This window comes from Hemiscyllium ocellatum, unplaced genomic scaffold (genome assembly GCF_020745735.1).
Source record: "Hemiscyllium ocellatum isolate sHemOce1 unplaced genomic scaffold, sHemOce1.pat.X.cur. scaffold_939_pat_ctg1, whole genome shotgun sequence".
Taxonomy (NCBI): Eukaryota; Metazoa; Chordata; class Chondrichthyes; order Orectolobiformes; family Hemiscylliidae; genus Hemiscyllium; species Hemiscyllium ocellatum.
The window spans coordinates 93,460-112,234 of NW_026869318.1; the positions used below are offsets into that span (position 1 = coordinate 93,460).

The 18,775-nt window shown below is 57.4% G+C and overlaps 1 protein-coding gene across 1 annotated transcript in view; it reads right to left on the reverse strand.

The window, feature by feature from the left end:
• The window catches only part of LOC132814811 (cAMP-specific 3',5'-cyclic phosphodiesterase 4B-like), a 125,112-nt gene that overhangs the window by 82,985 nt on the left and 23,352 nt on the right, over positions 1–18,775 (reverse strand). The window contains exon 5 of the mRNA XM_060823597.1: positions 17,404–17,516. Within this exon, the coding sequence (XP_060679580.1) occupies positions 17,404–17,516 (113 nt within the window). The remainder of the gene's footprint in view (positions 1–17,403; positions 17,517–18,775) is intronic.

Below are 18,775 nucleotides of genomic sequence, written 5' to 3' on the forward strand. Positions count from 1 at the left end.
CTGTTCACACCGTGTCCCTGTTCACACCGTGTCCCTGCTCACACCGTCTCCCTGTTCACACCGTGTCCCTGCTCACACCGTGTCCCTGCTCACACCGTTTCCCTGCTCACACCGTGTCCCTTTCACACCGTGTCCCTGCTCACACCGTGTCCCTGCTCACACTGTCTCCCTGCTCACACCGTCTCCCTGTTCACAGCATGTCCCTGTTCACACCGTGTCCCTGCTCACACCGTGTCCCTGTTCACACCGTGTCCCTGTTCACACCTTGTCCCTGCTCACACCGTCTCCCTGTTCACACCGTCTCCCTGTTCACACCGTGTCTCTGTTCACACCGTGTCCCTGTTCACACCGTGTCCCTGCTCACACCGTGTCCCTGTTCACACCGTGTCCCTGTTCACACCGTGTCCCTGCTCACACCGTGCCCCTGCTCACTCCGTGTCCCTGTTCACACATTGTCCCTGCTCACACCGTGTCCCTGTTCAAACCGTGTCCCTGCTCACACCGTGCCCCTGCTCACACCGTGCCCCTGCTCACACCGTCTCCCTGCTCACACCGTGTCCCTGTTCAAACCGTGTCCCTGTTCAAACCGTGTCTCTGGTCACACTTGTCCCTGCTCACACCGTGTCCCTGTTCACACCGTGTCCCTGTTCACACCGTGTCTCTGTTCACACCGTGTCTCTGTTCACACCGTGTCCCTGCTCACACCGTCTCCCTGTTCACACCGTGTCCCTGCTCACACCGTGTCCCTGCTCACACCGTGTTCCTGCTCACACCATTTCCCTGCTCACACCGTGTCCCTGCTCACACCGTGTCCCTGCTCACACCGTGTCCCGGTTCACACCGTGTCCCTGCTCACACCGTGTTCCAGTTCACATTGTGTCCCTGCTCACACCGTCTCCCTGGTCACACCGTGTCTCTGTTCACACCGTGTCCCTGCTCACACCGTGTCCCTGCTCACACCGTGTCCCTGCTCACACCGTGTCCCTGTTCACACCGTGTCCCTGCTCACACCGTCTCCCTGCTCACAGCATGTCCCTGCTCACACCGTGTCCCTGCTCACACCGTGTCCCTGCTCACACCGTGTCCCTGTTCAAACCGTGTCCCTGCTCACACCGTTTCCCTGCTCACACCGTTTCCCTGCTCACACCGTTTCCCTGCTCACACCGTGTCCCTGCTCACACCGTGTCCCTGCTCACACCGTTTCTCTGTTCACACCGTGTCCCTGCTCACACCGTGTCCCTGCTCACACTGTCTCCCTGCTCACACCGTCTCCCTGTTCACAGCATGTCCCTGTTCACACCGTGTCCCTGCTCACACCGTGTCCCTGTTCACACCGTGTCCCTGTTCACACCGTGTCCCTGCTCACACCGTCTCCCTGTTCACACCGTCTCCCTGTTCACACCGTGTCTCTGTTCACACCGTGTCTCTGTTCACACCGTGTCCCTGTTCACACCGTGTCCCTGCTCACACCGTGTCCCTGCTCACACCGTGTCCCTGTTCACACCGTGTCCCTGCTCACACCGTGCCCCTGCTCACTCCGTGTCCCTGTTCACACCGTGTCCCTGTTCACTCCGTGTCCCTGTTCACACCGTGTCCCTGTTCACACCGTGTCCCTGCTCACACCGTGTCCCTGCTCACTCCGTGTCCCTGTTCACACCGTGTCCGTGTTTACACCGTGTCCCTGCTCACACCGTGTCCCTGTTCACACCGTGTCCCTGTTCACACCGTGTCCCTGCTCACACCGTGCCCCTGCTCACACCGTCTCCCTGCTCACACCGTGTCCCTGTTCACACCGTGTCCCTGTTCACACCGTGTCCCTGTTCACACCGTGTCCCTGCTCACACCGTGCCCCTGCTCACACTGTATCCCTGCTCACACCGTGTCTCTGCTCACACCGTGTCCCTGCTCACACCGTGTCCCTGTTCACACCGTGTCCCTGTTCACACCGTGTCCCTGTTCACACCTTGTCCCTGCTCACACCGTCTCCCTGTTCACACCGTCTCCCTGTTCACACCGTGTCCCTGTTCACACCGTGTCCCTGTTCACACCGTGTCCCTGCTCACACCGTGTCCCTGTTCACACCGTGTCCCTGTTCACACCGTGTCCCTGCTCACACCGTGCCCCTGCTCACACCGTGTCCCTGTTCACACATTGTCCCTGCTCACACCGTGTCCCTGTTCAAACCGTGTCCCTGCTCACACCGTGTCCTGTTCACACCGTGTCCCTGCTCACACCGTCTCCCTGTTCACACCGTGTCCCTGCTCACACCGTGTCCCTGCTCACACCGTGTTCCTGCTCACACCGTTTCCCTGCTCACACCGTGTCCCTGCTCACACCGTGTCCCTGCTCACACCGTGTCCCTGTTCACACCGTGTCCCTGCTCACACCGTGTTCCTGTTCACATTGTGTCCCTGCTCACACCGTGTCCCTGCTCACACCGTGTCCCTGCTCACTCCGTGTCCCTGTTCACACCGTGTCCCTGCTCACACTGTCTCCCTGCTCACAGCATGTCCCTGCTCACACCGTGTCCCTGCTCACACCGTGTCCCTGCTCACACCGTGTCCCTGTTCACACCGTGTCCCTGCTCACACCGTTTCCCTGCTCACACCGTTTCCCTGCTCACACCGTGTCCCTGCTCACACCGTGTCCCTGCTCACACCGTTTCCCTGTTCACACCGTGTCCCTGCTCACACCGTGTCCCTGCTCACACTGTCTCCCTGCTCACACCGTCTCCCTGTTCACAGCATGTCCCTGTTCACACCGTGTCCCTGCTCACACCGTGTCCCTGTTCACACCGTGTCCCTGTTCACACCGTGTCCCTGCTCACACCGTCTCCCTGCTCACACCGTCTCCCTGTTCACACCGTGTCTCTGTTCACACCGTGTCCCTGTTCACACCGTGTCCCTGTTCACACCGTGTCCCTGCTCACACCGTGTCCCTGCTCACACCGTGTCCCTGTTCACACCGTGTCCCTGCTCACACCGTGCCCCTGCTCACACCGTGTCCCTGTTCACACCGTGTCCCTGTTCACACCGTGTCCCTGTTCACACCGTGTCCCTGTTCACACCGTGTCCCTGCTCACACCGTGCCCCTGCTCACACCGTGTCCCTGTTCACACCGTGTCCCTGCTCACACCGTGTCCCTGTTCACACCGTGTCCCTGTTCAAACCGTGTCCCTGCTCACACCGTGTCCCTGCTCACACCGTCTCCCTGCTCACACCGTGTCCCTGTTCACACCGTGTCCCTGTTCAAACCGTGTCCCTGCTCACACCGTTTCCCTGCTCACACCGTTTCCCTGCTCACACCGTGTCCCTGCTCACACTGTGTCCCTGCTCACACCGTGTCCCTGCTCACACCGTGTCCCTGCTCACACCGTGTCCCTGTTCACACCGTGTCCCTGCTCACACCATCTCCCTGTTCACACCGTGTCCCTGTTCACACCGTGTCCCTGTTCACACCGTCTCCCTGTTCACACCGTCTCCCTGTTCACACCGTGTCCCTGTTCACACCGTGTCCCTGCTCACACCGTGTCCCTGCTCACACCGTGTCCCTGTTCACACCGTGTCCCTGCTCACACCGTCTACCTGCTCACACCGTCTACCTGTTCACACCGTGTCCCTGTTCACACCGTGTCCCTGCTCACACCGTCTCCCTGTTCACACCGTGTCCCTGCTCACACCGTGTCCCTGTTCACACCGTGTCCCTGCTCACACCGTGTCCCTGCTCACACCGTGTCCCTGTTCACACCGTGTCCCTGTTCACACCGTGTCCCTGCTCACACCGTCTCCCTGTTCACACCGTGTCCCTGCTCACACCGTCTCCCTGTTCACACCGTGTCCCTGTTCACACCGTGTCCATGTTCACACCGTGTCCCTGCTCACACCGTCTCCCTGTTCACACCGTGTCCCTGCTCACACCGTGTCCCTGCTCACACCGTGTTCCTGCTCACACCATGTCCCTGCTCACACCGTGTCCCTGCTCACACCGTGTCCCTGCTCACATCCTCTCCCTGTTCACACCGTGTCCCTGCTCACACTGTGTCTCTGCTCACACCGTTTCCCTGCTCACACCGTGTCCCTGCTCACACCGTGTCCCTGCTCACACCGTGTCCCTGTTCACACCGTGTCCCTGCTCACACCGTTTCCCTGCTCACACCGTTTCCCTGCTCACACCGTGTCCCTGCTCACACCGTGTCCCTGCTCACACCGTTTCCCTGTTCACACCGTGTCCCTGCTCACACCGTGTCCCTGCTCACACTGTCTCCCTGCTCACACCGTCTCCCTGTTCACAGCATGTCCCTGTTCACACCGTGTCCCTGCTCACACCGTGTCCCTGTTCACACCGTGTCCCTGTTCACACCGTGTCCCTGCTCACACCGTCTCCCTGTTCACACCGTCTCCCTGTTCACACCGTGTCCCTGCTCACACCGTGTCCCTGTTCACACCGTCTCCCTGTTCACACCGTCTCCATATTCACACCGTGTCTCTGTTCACACCGTGTCTCTGTTCACACCGTGTCCCTGTTCACACCGTGTCCCTGCTCACACCGTGTCCCTGCTCACACCGTGTCTCTGTTCACACCGTGTCCCTGCTCACACCGTGTCCCTGTTCACACCGTGTCACTATTCACACCGTCTCCCTGCTCACACCGTGTCCCTGCTCACACCGTGTCCCTGCTCACACCGTGTCTCTGTTCACACCGTGTCACTGCTCACACCGTCTCCCTGTTCACACCGTGTCCCTGTTCACACCGTGTCACTGCTCACACCGTCTCCCTGTTCACACCGTGTCCCTGCTCACACCGTGTTCCTGCTCACACCGTGTCCCTGTTCACACCGTGTCCCTGCTCACACCGTGTTCCAGTTCACATTGTGTCCCTGCTCACACCGTCTCCCTGCTCACACCGTGTCCCTGCTCATACCGTGTCCCTGCTCACACCGTGTCCCTGTTCACACCGTGTCCCTGCTCACACTGTCTCCCTGCTCACAGCATGTCCCTGCTCACACCGTGTCCCTGCTCACACCGTGTCCCTGTTCACACCGTGTCCCTGCTCACACCGTGTCCCTGCTCACACCGTGTCTCTGTTCACACCGTGTCCCTGCTCACACCGTGTCCCTGCTCACACCGTGTCCCTGTTCACACCGTCTCCCTGCTCACACTGTCTCCCTGCTCACAGCATGTCCCTGCTCACACCGTGTCCCTGCTCACACCGTGTCCCTGTTCACACCGTGTCCCTGCTCACACCGTCTCACTGCTCACACCGTGTCCCTGTTCACACCGTGTCCCTGCTCACACCGTCTCCCTGTTCACACCGTGTCCCTGTTCACACCGTGTCCCTGCTCACACCGTCTCCCTGTTCACACCGTGTCCCTGCTCACACCGTGTCCCTGCTCACACCGTTTCCCTGCTCACACCGTGTCCCTTTCACACCGTGTCCCTGCTCACACCGTGTCCCTGCTCACACTGTCTCCCTGCTCACACCGTCTCCCTGTTCACAGCATGTCCCTGTTCACACCGTGTCCCTGCTCACACCGTGTCCCTGTTCACACCGTGTCCCTGTTCACACCTTGTCCCTGCTCACACCGTCTCCCTGTTCACACCGTCTCCCTGTTCACACCGTGTCTCTGTTCACACCGTGTCCCTGTTCACACCGTGTCCCTGCTCACACCGTGTCCCTGTTCACACCGTGTCCCTGTTCACACCGTGTCCCTGCTCACACCGTGCCCCTGCTCACTCCGTGTCCCTGTTCACACATTGTCCCTGCTCACACCGTGTCCCTGTTCAAACCGTGTCCCTGCTCACACCGTGCCCCTGCTCACACCGTGCCCCTGCTCACACCGTCTCCCTGCTCACACCGTGTCCCTGTTCAAACCGTGTCCCTGTTCAAACCGTGTCTCTGGTCACACTTGTCCCTGCTCACACCGTGTCCCTGTTCACACCGTGTCCCTGTTCACACCGTGTCTCTGTTCACACCGTGTCTCTGTTCACACCGTGTCCCTGCTCACACCGTCTCCCTGTTCACACCGTGTCCCTGCTCACACCGTGTCCCTGCTCACACCGTGTTCCTGCTCACACCATTTCCCTGCTCACACCGTGTCCCTGCTCACACCGTGTCCCTGCTCACACCGTGTCCCGGTTCACACCGTGTCCCTGCTCACACCGTGTTCCAGTTCACATTGTGTCCCTGCTCACACCGTCTCCCTGGTCACACCGTGTCTCTGTTCACACCGTGTCCCTGCTCACACCGTGTCCCTGCTCACACCGTGTCCCTGCTCACACCGTGTCCCTGTTCACACCGTGTCCCTGCTCACACTGTCTCCCTGCTCACAGCATGTCCCTGCTCACACCGTGTCCCTGCTCACACCGTGTCCCTGCTCACACCGTGTCCCTGTTCAAACCGTGTCCCTGCTCACACCGTTTCCCTGCTCACACCGTTTCCCTGCTCACACCGTTTCCCTGCTCACACCGTGTCCCTGCTCACACCGTGTCCCTGCTCACACCGTTTCCCTGTTCACACCGTGTCCCTGCTCACACCGTGTCCCTGCTCACACTGTCTCCCTGCTCACACCGTCTCCCTGTTCACAGCATGTCCCTGTTCACACCGTGTCCCTGCTCACACCGTGTCCCTGTTCACACCGTGTCCCTGTTCACACCGTGTCCCTGCTCACACCGTCTCCCTGTTCACACCGTCTCCCTGTTCACACCGTGTCTCTGTTCACACCGTGTCTCTGTTCACACCGTGTCCCTGTTCACACCGTGTCCCTGCTCACACCGTGTCCCTGCTCACACCGTGTCCCTGTTCACACCGTGTCCCTGCTCACACCGTGCCCCTGCTCACTCCGTGTCCCTGTTCACACCGTGTCCCTGTTCACTCCGTGTCCCTGTTCACACCGTGTCCCTGTTCACACCGTGTCCCTGCTCACACCGTGCCCCTGCTCACTCCGTGTCCCTGTTCACACCGTGTCCGTGTTTACACCGTGTCCCTGCTCACACCGTGTCCCTGTTCACACCGTGTCCCTGTTCAAACCGTGTCCCTGCTCACACCGTGCCCCTGCTCACACCGTCTCCCTGCTCACACCGTGTCCCTGTTCACACCGTGTCCCTGTTCACACCGTGTCCCTGTTCAAACCGTGTCCCTGCTCACACCGTGCCCCTGCTCACACTGTATCCCTGCTCACACCGTGTCTCTGCTCACACCGTGTCCCTGCTCACACCGTGTCCCTGTTCACACCGTGTCCCTGTTCACACCGTGTCCCTGTTCACACCTTGTCCCTGCTCACACCGTCTCCCTGTTCACACCGTCTCCCTGTTCACACCGTGTCTCTGTTCACACCGTGTCCCTGTTCACACCGTGTCCCTGCTCACACCGTGTCCCTGTTCACACCGTGTCCCTGTTCACACCGTGTCCCTGCTCACACCGTGCCCCTGCTCACTCCGTGTCCCTGTTCACACATTGTCCCTGCTCACACCGTGTCCCTGTTCAAACCGTGTCCCTGCTCACACCGTGTCTCTGTTCACACCGTGTCCCTGCTCACACCGTCTCCCTGTTCACACCGTGTCCCTGCTCACACCGTGTCCCTGCTCACACCGTGTTCCTGCTCACACCATTTCCCTGCTCACACCGTGTCCCTGCTCACACCGTGTCCCTGCTCACACCGTGTCCCGGTTCACACCGTGTCCCTGCTCACACCGTGTTCCAGTTCACATTGTGTCCCTGCTCACACCGTGTCCCTGCTCACACCGTGTCCCTGCTCACTCCGTGTCCCTGTTCACACCGTGTCCCTGCTCACACTGTCTCCCTGCTCACAGCATGTCCCTGCTCACACCGTGTCCCTGCTCACACCGTGTCCCTGCTCACACCGTGTCCCTGTTCAAACCGTGTCCCTGCTCACACCGTTTCCCTGCTCACACCGTTTCCCTGCTCACACCGTGTCCCTGCTCACACCGTGTCCCTGCTCACACCGTTTCCCTGTTCACACCGTGTCCCTGCTCACACCGTGTCCCTGCTCACACTGTCTCCCTGCTCACACCGTCTCCCTGTTCACAGCATGTCCCTGTTCACACCGTGTCCCTGCTCACACCGTGTCCCTGTTCACACCGTGTCCCTGTTCACACCGTGTCCCTGCTCACACCGTCTCCCTGCTCACACCGTCTCCCTGTTCACACCGTGTCCCTGTTCACACCGTGTCCCTGCTCACACCGTGCCCCTGCTCACTCCGTGTCCCTGTTCACACCGTGTCCCTGCTCACACCGTGTCCCTGTTCACACCGTGTCCCTGTTCAAACCGTGTCCCTGCTCACACCGTGCCCCTGCTCACACCGTCTCCCTGCTCACACCGTGTCCCTGTTCACACCGTGTCCCTGTTCACACCGTGTCCCTGTTCAAACCGTGTCCCTGCTCACACCGTTTCCCTGCTCACACCGTTTCCCTGCTCACACCGTGTCCCTGCTCACACTGTATCCCTGCTCACACCGTGTCTCTGCTCACACCGTGTCCCTGCTCACACCGTGTCCCTGTTCACACCGTGTCCCTGCTCACACCATCTCCCTGTTCACACCGTGTCCCTGTTCACACCGTGTCCCTGTTCACACCGTCTCCCTGTTCACACCGTCTCCCTGTTCACACCGTGTCCCTGTTCACACCGGGTCCCTGCTCACACCGTGTCCCTGCTCACACCGTGTCCCTGTTCACACCGTGTCCCTGCTCACACCGTCTACCTGCTCACACCGTCTACCTGTTCACACCGTGTCCCTGTTCACACCGAGTCCCTGCTCACACCGTCTCCCTGTTCACACCGTGTCCCTGCTCACACCGTGTCCCTGTTCACACCGTGTCCCTGCTCACACCGTGTCCCTGCTCACACCGTGTCCCTGTTCACACCGTGTCCCTGTTCACACCGAGTCCCTGCTCACACCGTCTCCCTGTTCACACCGTGTCCCTGCTCACACCGTCTCCCTGTTCACACCGTGTCCCTGTTCACACCGTGTGCATGTTCACACCGTGTCCCTGCTCACACCGTCTCCCTGTTCACACCGTGTCCCTGCTCACACCGTGTCCCTGCTCACACCGTGTTCCTGCTCACACCATTTCCCTGCTCACACCGTGTCCCTGCTCACACCGTGTCCCTGCTCACATCCTCTCCCTGTTCACACCGTGTCCCTGCTCACACTGTGTCTCTGCTCACACCGTTTCCCTGCTCACACCGTGTCCCTGCTCACACCGTGTCCCTGCTCACACCGTGTCCCTGTTCAAACCGTGTCCCTGCTCACACCGTTTCCCTGCTCACACCGTTTCCCTGCTCACACCGTGTCCCTGCTCACACCGTGTCCCTGCTCACACCGTTTCCCTGTTCACACCGTGTCCCTGCTCACACCGTGTCCCTGCTCACACTGTCTCCCTGCTCACACCGTCTCCCTGTTCACAGCATGTCCCTGTTCACACCGTGTCCCTGCTCACACCGTGTCCCTGTTCACACCGTGTCCCTGTTCACACCGTGTCCCTGCTCACACCGTCTCCCTGTTCACACCGTCTCCCTGTTCACACCGTGTCTCTGTTCACACCGTGTCTCTGTTCACACCGTGTCCCTGTTCACACCGTGTCCCTGCTCACACCGTGTCCCTGCTCACACCGTGTCCCTGTTCACACCGTGTCCCTGCTCACACCGTGCCCCTGCTCACTCCGTGTCCCTGTTCACACCGTGTCCCTGTTCACTCCGTGTCCCTGTTCACACCGTGTCCCTGTTCACACCGTGTCCCTGCTCACACCGTGCCCCTGCTCACTCCGTGTCCCTGTTCACACCGTGTCCCTGCTCACACCGTGTCCCTGTTCACACCGTGTCCCTGTTCAAACCGTGTCCCTGCTCACACCGTGCCCCTGCTCACACCGTCTCCCTGCTCACACCGTGTCCCTGTTCACACCGTGTCCCTGTTCACACCGTGTCCCTGTTCAAACCGTGTCCCTGCTCACACCGTTTCCCTGCTCACACCGTTTCCCTGCTCACACCGTGTCCCTGCTCACACTGTATCCCTGCTCACACCGTGTCTCTGCTCACACCGTGTCCCTGCTCACACCGTGTCCCTGTTCACACCGTGTCCCTGCTCACACCATCTCCCTGTTCACACCGTGTCCCTGTTCACACCGTGTCCCTGTTCACACCGTCTCCCTGTTCACACCGTCTCCCTGTTCACACCGGGTCCCTGCTCACACCGTGTCCCTGCTCACACCGTGTCCCTGTTCACACCGTGTCCCTGCTCACACCGTCTACCTGCTCACACCGTCTACCTGTTCACACCGTGTCCCTGTTCACACCGAGTCCCTGCTCACACCGTCTCCCTGTTCACACCGTGTCCCTGCTCACACCGTGTCCCTGTTCACACCGTGTCCCTGCTCACACCGTGTCCCTGCTCACACCGTGTCCCTGTTCACACCGTGTCCCTGTTCACACCGAGTCCCTGCTCACACCGTCTCCCTGTTCACACCGTGTCCCTGCTCACACCGTCTCCCTGTTCACACCGTGTCCCTGTTCACACCGTGTGCATGTTCACACCGTGTCCCTGCTCACACCGTCTCCCTGTTCACACCGTGTCCCTGCTCACACCGTGTCCCTGCTCACACCGTGTTCCTGCTCACACCATTTCCCTGCTCACACCGTGTCCCTGCTCACACCGTGTCCCTGCTCACATCCTCTCCCTGTTCACACCGTGTCCCTGCTCACACTGTGTCTCTGCTCACACCGTTTCCCTGCTCACACCGTGTCCCTGCTCACACCGTGTCCCTGTTCACACCGTGTCCCTGCTCACACCGTGTCCCTGCTCACACCGTGTCCCTGTTCACACCGTGTCCCTGTTCACACCGTCTCCCTGCTCACACCGTCTCCCTGCTCACACCGTGTCTCTGTTCACACTGTGTCCCTGCCCACACTGTGTCCCTGCCCACACCGTGTCCCTGTTCACACCGTGTCCCTGTTCAAACCGTGTCCCTGCTCACACCGTTTCCCTGCTCACACCGTTTCCCTGCTCACACCGTGTCCCTGCTCACACTGTATCCCTGCTCACACCGTGTCTCTGCTCACACCGTGTCCCTGCTCACACCGTGTCCCTGTTCACACCGTGTCCCTGCTCACACCATCTCCCTGTTCACACCGTGTCCCTGTTCACACCGTGTCCCTGTTCACACCGTCTCCCTGTTCACACCGTGTCCCTGTTCACACCGGGTCCCTGCTCACACCGTGTCCCTGCTCACACCGTGTCCCTGTTCACACCGTGTCCCTGCTCACACCGTCTACCTGCTCACACCGTCTACCTGTTCACACCGTGTCCCTGTTCACAACGAGTCCCTGCTCACACCGTCTCCCTGTTCACACCGTGTCCCTGCTCACACCGTGTCCCTGTTCACACCGTGTCCCTGCTCACACCGTGTCCCTGCTCACACCGTGTCCCTGTTCACACCGTGTCCCTGTTCACACCGAGTCCCTGCTCACACCGTCTCCCTGTTCACACCGTGTCCCTGCTCACACCGTCTCCCTGTTCACACCGTGTCCCTGTTCACACCGTGTGCATGTTCACACCGTGTCCCTGCTCACACCGTCTCCCTGTTCACACCGTGTCCCTGCTCACACCGTGTCCCTGCTCACACCGTGTTCCTGCTCACACCATTTCCCTGCTCACACCGTGTCCCTGCTCACACCGTGTCCCTGCTCACATCCTCTCCCTGTTCACACCGTGTCCCTGCTCACACTGTGTCTCTGCTCACACCGTTTCCCTGCTCACACCGTGTCCCTGCTCACACCGTGTCCCTGTTCACACCGTGTCCCTGCTCACACCGTGTCCCTGTTCACACCGTGTCCCTGTTCACACCGTCTCCCTGCTCACACCGTCTCCCTGCTCACACCGTCTCCCTGCTCACACCGTGTCCCTGTTCACACCGTGTCTCTGTTCACACTGTGTCCCTGCCCACACTGTGTCCCTGCCCACACCGTGTCCCTGTTCACACCGTGTCCCTGTTCAAACCGTGTCCCTGCTCACACCGTTTCCCTGCTCACACCGTTTCCCTGCTCACACCGTGTCCCTGCTCACACTGTATCCCTGCTCACACCGTGTCTCTGCTCACACCGTGTCCCTGCTCACACCGTGTCCCTGTTCACACCGTGTCCCTGCTCACACCATCTCCCTGTTCACACCGTGTCCCTGTTCACACCGTGTCCCTGTTCACACCGTCTCCCTGTTCACACCGTCTCCCTGTTCACACCGTGTCCCTGTTCACACCGGGTCCCTGCTCACACCGTGTCCCTGCTCACACCGTGTCCCTGTTCACACCGTGTCCCTGCTCACACCGTCTACCTGCTCACACCGTCTACCTGTTCACACCGTGTCCCTGTTCACACCGAGTCCCTGCTCACACCGTCTCCCTGTTCACACCGTGTCCCTGCTCACACCGTGTCCCTGTTCACACCGTGTCCCTGCTCACACCGTGTCCCTGCTCACACCGTGTCCCTGTTCACACCGTGTCCCTGTTCACACCGAGTCCCTGCTCACACCGTCTCCCTGTTCACACCGTGTCCCTGCTCACACCGTCTCCCTGTTCACACCGTGTCCCTGTTCACACCGTGTGCATGTTCACACCGTGTCCCTGCTCACACCGTCTCCCTGTTCACACCGTGTCCCTGCTCACACCGTGTCCCTGCTCACACCGTGTTCCTGCTCACACCATTTCCCTGCTCACACCGTGTCCCTGCTCACACCGTGTCCCTGCTCACATCCTCTCCCTGTTCACACCGTGTCCCTGCTCACACTGTGTCTCTGCTCACACCGTTTCCCTGCTCACACCGTGTCCCTGCTCACACCGTGTCCCTGTTCACACCGTGTCCCTGCTCACACCGTGTCCCTGCTCACACCGTGTCCCTGTTCACACCGTGTCCCTGTTCACACCGTCTCCCTGCTCACACCGTGTCCCTGTTCACACCGTGTTTCTGTTCACACTGTGTCCCTGCCCACACTGTGTCCCTGCCCACACCGTGTCCCTGTTCACACCGTGTCCCTGTTCAAACCGTGTCCCTGCTCACACCGTTTCCCTGCTCACACCGTTTCCCTGCTCACACCGTGTCCCTGCTCACACTGTATCCCTGCTCACACCGTGTCTCTGCTCACACCGTGTCCCTGCTCACACCGTGTCCCTGTTCACACCGTGTCCCTGCTCACACCATCTCCCTGTTCACACCGTGTCCCTGTTCACACCGTGTCCCTGTTCACACCGTCTCCCTGTTCACACCGTCTCCCTGTTCACACCGTGTCCCTGTTCACACCGGGTCCCTGCTCACACCGTGTCCCTGCTCACACCGTGTCCCTGTTCACACCGTGTCCCTGCTCACACCGTCTACCTGCTCACACCGTCTACCTGTTCACACCGTGTCCCTGTTCACACCGAGTCCCTGCTCACACCGTCTCCCTGTTCACACCGTGTCCCTGCTCACACCGTGTCCCTGTTCACACCGTGTCCCTGCTCACACCGTGTCCCTGCTCACACCGTGTCCCTGTTCACACCGTGTCCCTGTTCACACCGAGTCCCTGCTCACACCGTCTCCCTGTTCACACCGTGTCCCTGCTCACACCGTCTCCCTGTTCACACCGTGTCCCTGTTCACACCGTGTGCATGTTCACACCGTGTCCCTGCTCACACCGTCTCCCTGTTCACACCGTGTCCCTGTTCACACCGGGTCCCTGCTCACACCGTGTCCCTGCTCACACCGTGTCCCTGTTCACACCGTGTCCCTGCTCACACCGTCTACCTGCTCACACCGTCTACCTGTTCACACCGTGTCCCTGTTCACACCGAGTCCCTGCTCACACCGTCTCCCTGTTCACACCGTGTCCCTGCTCACACCGTCTCCCTGTTCACACCGTGTCCCTGCTCACACCGTGTCCCTGCTCACACCGTGTTCCTGCTCACACCATTTCCCTGCTCACACCGTGTCCCTGCTCACACCGTGTCCCTGCTCACATCCTCTCCCTGTTCACACCGTGTCCCTGCTCACACTGTGTCTCTGCTCACACCGTTTCCCTGCTCACACCGTGTCCCTGCTCACACCGTGTCCCTGTTCACACCGTGTCCCTGCTCACACCGTGTCCCTGCTCACACCGTGTCCCTGTTCACACCGTGTCCCTGTTCACACCGTCTCCCTGCTCACACCGTCTCCCTGCTCACACCGTCTCCCTGCTCACACCGTGTCCCTGTTCACACCGTGTCTCTGTTCACACTGTGTCCCTGCCCACACTGTGTCCCTGCCCACACCGTGTCCCTGTTCACACCGTGTCCCTGTTCAAACCGTGTCCCTGCTCACACCGTTTCCCTGCTCACACCGTTTCCCTGCTCACACCGTGTCCCTGCTCACACTGTATCCCTGCTCACACCGTGTCTCTGCTCACACCGTGTCCCTGCTCACACCGTGTCCCTGTTCACACCGTGTCCCTGCTCACACCATCTCCCTGTTCACACCGTGTCCCTGTTCACACCGTGTCCCTGTTCACACCGTCTCCCTGTTCACACCGTCTCCCTGTTCACACCGTGTCCCTGTTCACACCGGGTCCCTGCTCACACCGTGTCCCTGCTCACACCGTGTCCCTGTTCACACCGTGTCCCTGCTCACACCGTCTACCTGCTCACACCGTCTACCTGTTCACACCGTGTCCCTGTTCACACCGAGTCCCTGCTCACACCGTCTCCCTGTTCACACCGTGTCCCTGCTCACACCGTGTCCCTGTTCACACCGTGTCCCTGCTCACACCGTGTCCCTGCTCACACCGTGTCCCTGTTCACACCGTGTCCCTGATCACACCGAGTCCCTGCTCACACCGTCTCCCTGTTCACACCGTGTCCCTGCTCACACCGTCTCCCTGTTCACACCGTGTCCCTGTTCACACCGTGTGCATGTTCACACCGTGTCCCTGCTCACACCGTCTCCCTGTTCACACCGTGTCCCTGCTCACACCGTGTCCCTGCTCACACCGTGTTCCTGCTCACACCATTTCCCTGCTCACACCGTGTCCCTGCTCACACCGTGTCCCTGCTCACATCCTCTCCCTGTTCACACCGTGTCCCTGCTCACACCGTGTCCCTGCTCACACCGTGTCCCTGTTCACACCGTGTCCCTGTTCACACCGTCTCCCTGCTCACACCGTCTCCCTGCTCACACCGTCTCCCTGCTCACACCGTGTCCCTGTTCACACCGTCTCCCTGCCCACACCGTGTCCCTGCCCACACCGGGTCTGTGTTCACACTGTGTCCCTGCCCACACCGGGTCTGTGTTCACACTGTGTCCCTGCCCACACCGGGTCTGTGTTCACACTGTGTCCCTGCCCACACCGGGTCTGTGTTCACACCATGTCCCCGTTCCAATCCTCTCCCTGTCCCCATGCTCTCTCTCACCCCGCCCTCTCTCTGTCCCCACCCCCTCCCCATCCCCACCCCCTCCCCATCCCCACCCCCTCCCCGTCCCCACCCTCTCCCCTCCCCACCCTCACCCTGTCTGTCTGCGCTCTGTCCCTGTCCGTGCTCTGTCCCTGTCCACACTCTCACCCTGACTGTGCCATGTCTCTGCTCACACTATCACTCTTCACATTGTGTGTCTACACTCGCGGTCGCTGCTTACACCGTGTCTGCGCTAACCCAGAGCCCCTCCTCACACTCCGATTATGTCCACACTCTGTCCCTGTACAAATCATTGCCCTCCTGTGGAGCTGAAAACCATCAGAAGTCACCTTTATCCTTTGTGTAAAAATCCTGAAGAGGATTTTCTTAGAATCTGCCCCATTGTTTGACAAAGGGACTTCAGTCAAATGCAACCACTGACATAAGAAATTAATGTCAGACATCAACTAAGTCATTGGAAGGACTTCTGTTTTAACAAAAGCATTCCCTGAGAAAAGCATGTTTCCAGATAATTGCTGAATTTGTTTGCTTGAACTCACTTCAGGGAAAACATCTGACTGTGCATACTGAGTTTTCTGGCTGTTTTATTTGAGCAGGCTTTAATTGCAGGCTCGGAGATAGCTTTGTCTATCAGTTGGGGAACAGCATAGAAAAAAAATAGCTGTTTGGCTCGATCTGTCTGTTTCTCTCGAAGAGCAATTTGAAGACTCCTCAGTGCTGTGCTTCCTGAGGAAGCTGTGTCTGCCAAGATCCCAGGTACAATTACCTACATTTGATGACACCTGTCTATATCTGCCAAAGGACCACATTAAGTCACCTGAGTATCTCAAAGCTGATTCTTTTTGCCTTCAGAAACTAAAATTATTGGGTAAAGCCTTTTATTCTCCAAAGCAAATGTTTAAGGAGAGAACTCTTTTATTTGCTGCTTTACCTTGTGTGTGTGTGTGTGTTTTTTTGTGTGTATTGCTGAGTTTTTTAAAGGGATATCTTTTAATATTACAAACATAATATGTTAATCAATTTTGCATAATCATTGAATAAGTTTTGCTTATAATAAATCAATACTTTTGTGTTTATTAAAGAAATCTGATTAATGGATCTTTTTATTCGATGTTGTATGTAGAGAAAACATATAGTTGACCATGATGGGTACTAGTCAAAACAATTAATTTATGTTGTAATCTGTGGAGTAGAGGGACTAGACAAAGGCAGTGATCTCTCCCCATCTTGGTCAGAACAGGTTAACTACCACTTAGCCAAAGTACGTTAAGTTTATACTTGGCAGAGTGTGCATGCTTTTGTTTCTACTCAGATTGTGTGGGTTTCTGTAGATATATTGAGAAGGGTAGATATATATATAATTTGAAAATCCAAACTGTGAATAATGTTTACATCTTTGTAAGAATAAGTTTGTTTGGTTAAATTTAAAATTCGTTGCTACTGGTGGAGGGGTGGGACTAGGCAAGACAGTGATCCCTACAACCCCTTGGTGAATTAATAAACTTGCTTAAAGTAGCCGTTGGGAAATAGTGACCATAACACAGTGAAGCTTGACTGTAACATCACTCATTCTGAAACTGGGGTCTTCAGTCTGAGCAGAGGAAACTGTGAAGGTATGTGGAGCAAGGGGTCTACAGTGTGTTGGCAATTCAAAAGTCAAACAGATCAGCGATAATCTTATTTATCAGTCTTGAGGGGCTGGATGGTCGACTTCTGTTCTTATTTTGTATGTTCCTATTAAAAGAATTGACTGTAGACAAGTAAATGAATTTGAAGCTTGTACATTTCTTATGCTAGGACCAGGAGGTTTTCTGAATTTGTGCACAGATCAAATTCAAAGCCTCCTTTTGATAAAGAAACATTGGCTTCAGGGAGACACACAAGTTTCAAATATGTTCATTAAATTAATCAAAAACATCAGTAGCCAATACTGCACTGCAGCCCAATTTTGTTTTCCCACAGCCTGCTCCCACTTGCTTACCTTGTTAGAGGCCATCTCACTGACAGAGCGGTAGGTCTGGATTGTCTCCAGTTGGTCTAAACACCAATCCAGCTCCTCCAGGGTTTCCTTCGCCAGTTGCTGGTAAGTTTCATCTGGAAAGACAAAGCCATGAGCATGGTTAAAGTGGGGAACTCTCATTACACTAACCTAGTGTGAAGGCTCTTTTTACCACCATTTCACACACTGTCTCCACCCCTCCCCTCTCCCCATCCCCCCCAATCTCTCTCTCTTTCAAACATACTAGACGCATACCCATCCTGTGAACGAGTATTTACTAATCTTACTCCAGAACAGCTTTGCCCTGATTTTAAGATCTGTCCTCCAGTTTCTCGGCTCTCCCACCAGACGAGAATGGCTCCTCCCTAAACATACTCGCAAATTCTTTCACCATCTTCAACACTTGATTCACCATCTTTTGAATCTTCAGTATTCGAGCAAAGGGAAATGCAGATACTACAACCTGTTCTCATGATTTTACTGTTTCTGGTGAATCTGTGCTGTGGCCACTGAAAGGCAAATATATTCTTTCTGAGATGTGGGCAGTGGAAAAATCATTCAGAAAGTGATGAGACAGAGATTACCCAAAGGTACAATGATAGAAATTGAGGTAGAAGTCGCATGGTTATAATATGCCCAAGTATGTTTTCAGTGGGTGTTAGCCACAATGGGGACAAACCAGTCATAATTCAGTACTCCGTGTGCTGGAGCTCCCTAACGTAATGGGCGGGAGCAGTGTATCTTTACATAGTTTCCTGGTTTTCCCTTCTAAGAGGAGACTGTCACTTTCACATCTGAACACTTGTTCATATAACTCGTGACCAACTTATTTCTAAATTCTTCCACTTGGCAGAGAGTAAGGGGAGGATAAGGGCATTGATTAATAAGGTATGGAACAGGGAGAGGGGAAAGAAAGAGTCATGGCAAGGGAAAAGGGAGGGAGAGTCAGGGTGGTCACTGGTGAGAGCAGCATGGGGTTAGCAACTGAGAGGAAGCGATGTGAGAACCAAGAGGGAAGGGTGGAGGCGGAGATGACAGAAGGCAGAGGTCAGGGTCAGGAGAGGAATGGAAAGTGAATGAGTAGACTGAACAGTGTCAGCACAGTTCAGACTGTATAGGGAAGTGGGTATGGGAGGGGACAATCATCTCTTCTTGTTTTTGAATCTTCATACAATTACAAAACTACTTCAGTATAAATTAAACCATAAAAAATGGGAAATTGTCCAGGCACTGACAGAGCGCCTTCTGCTGCCAAACCTTTGTTTCATTTCATTCATGGGATGTGACCATCATTGGCTGGGCCAACAGTTATCGCCCATCTTTAATGCCCTTGAGAAGGTGAAGGTGAGCCACC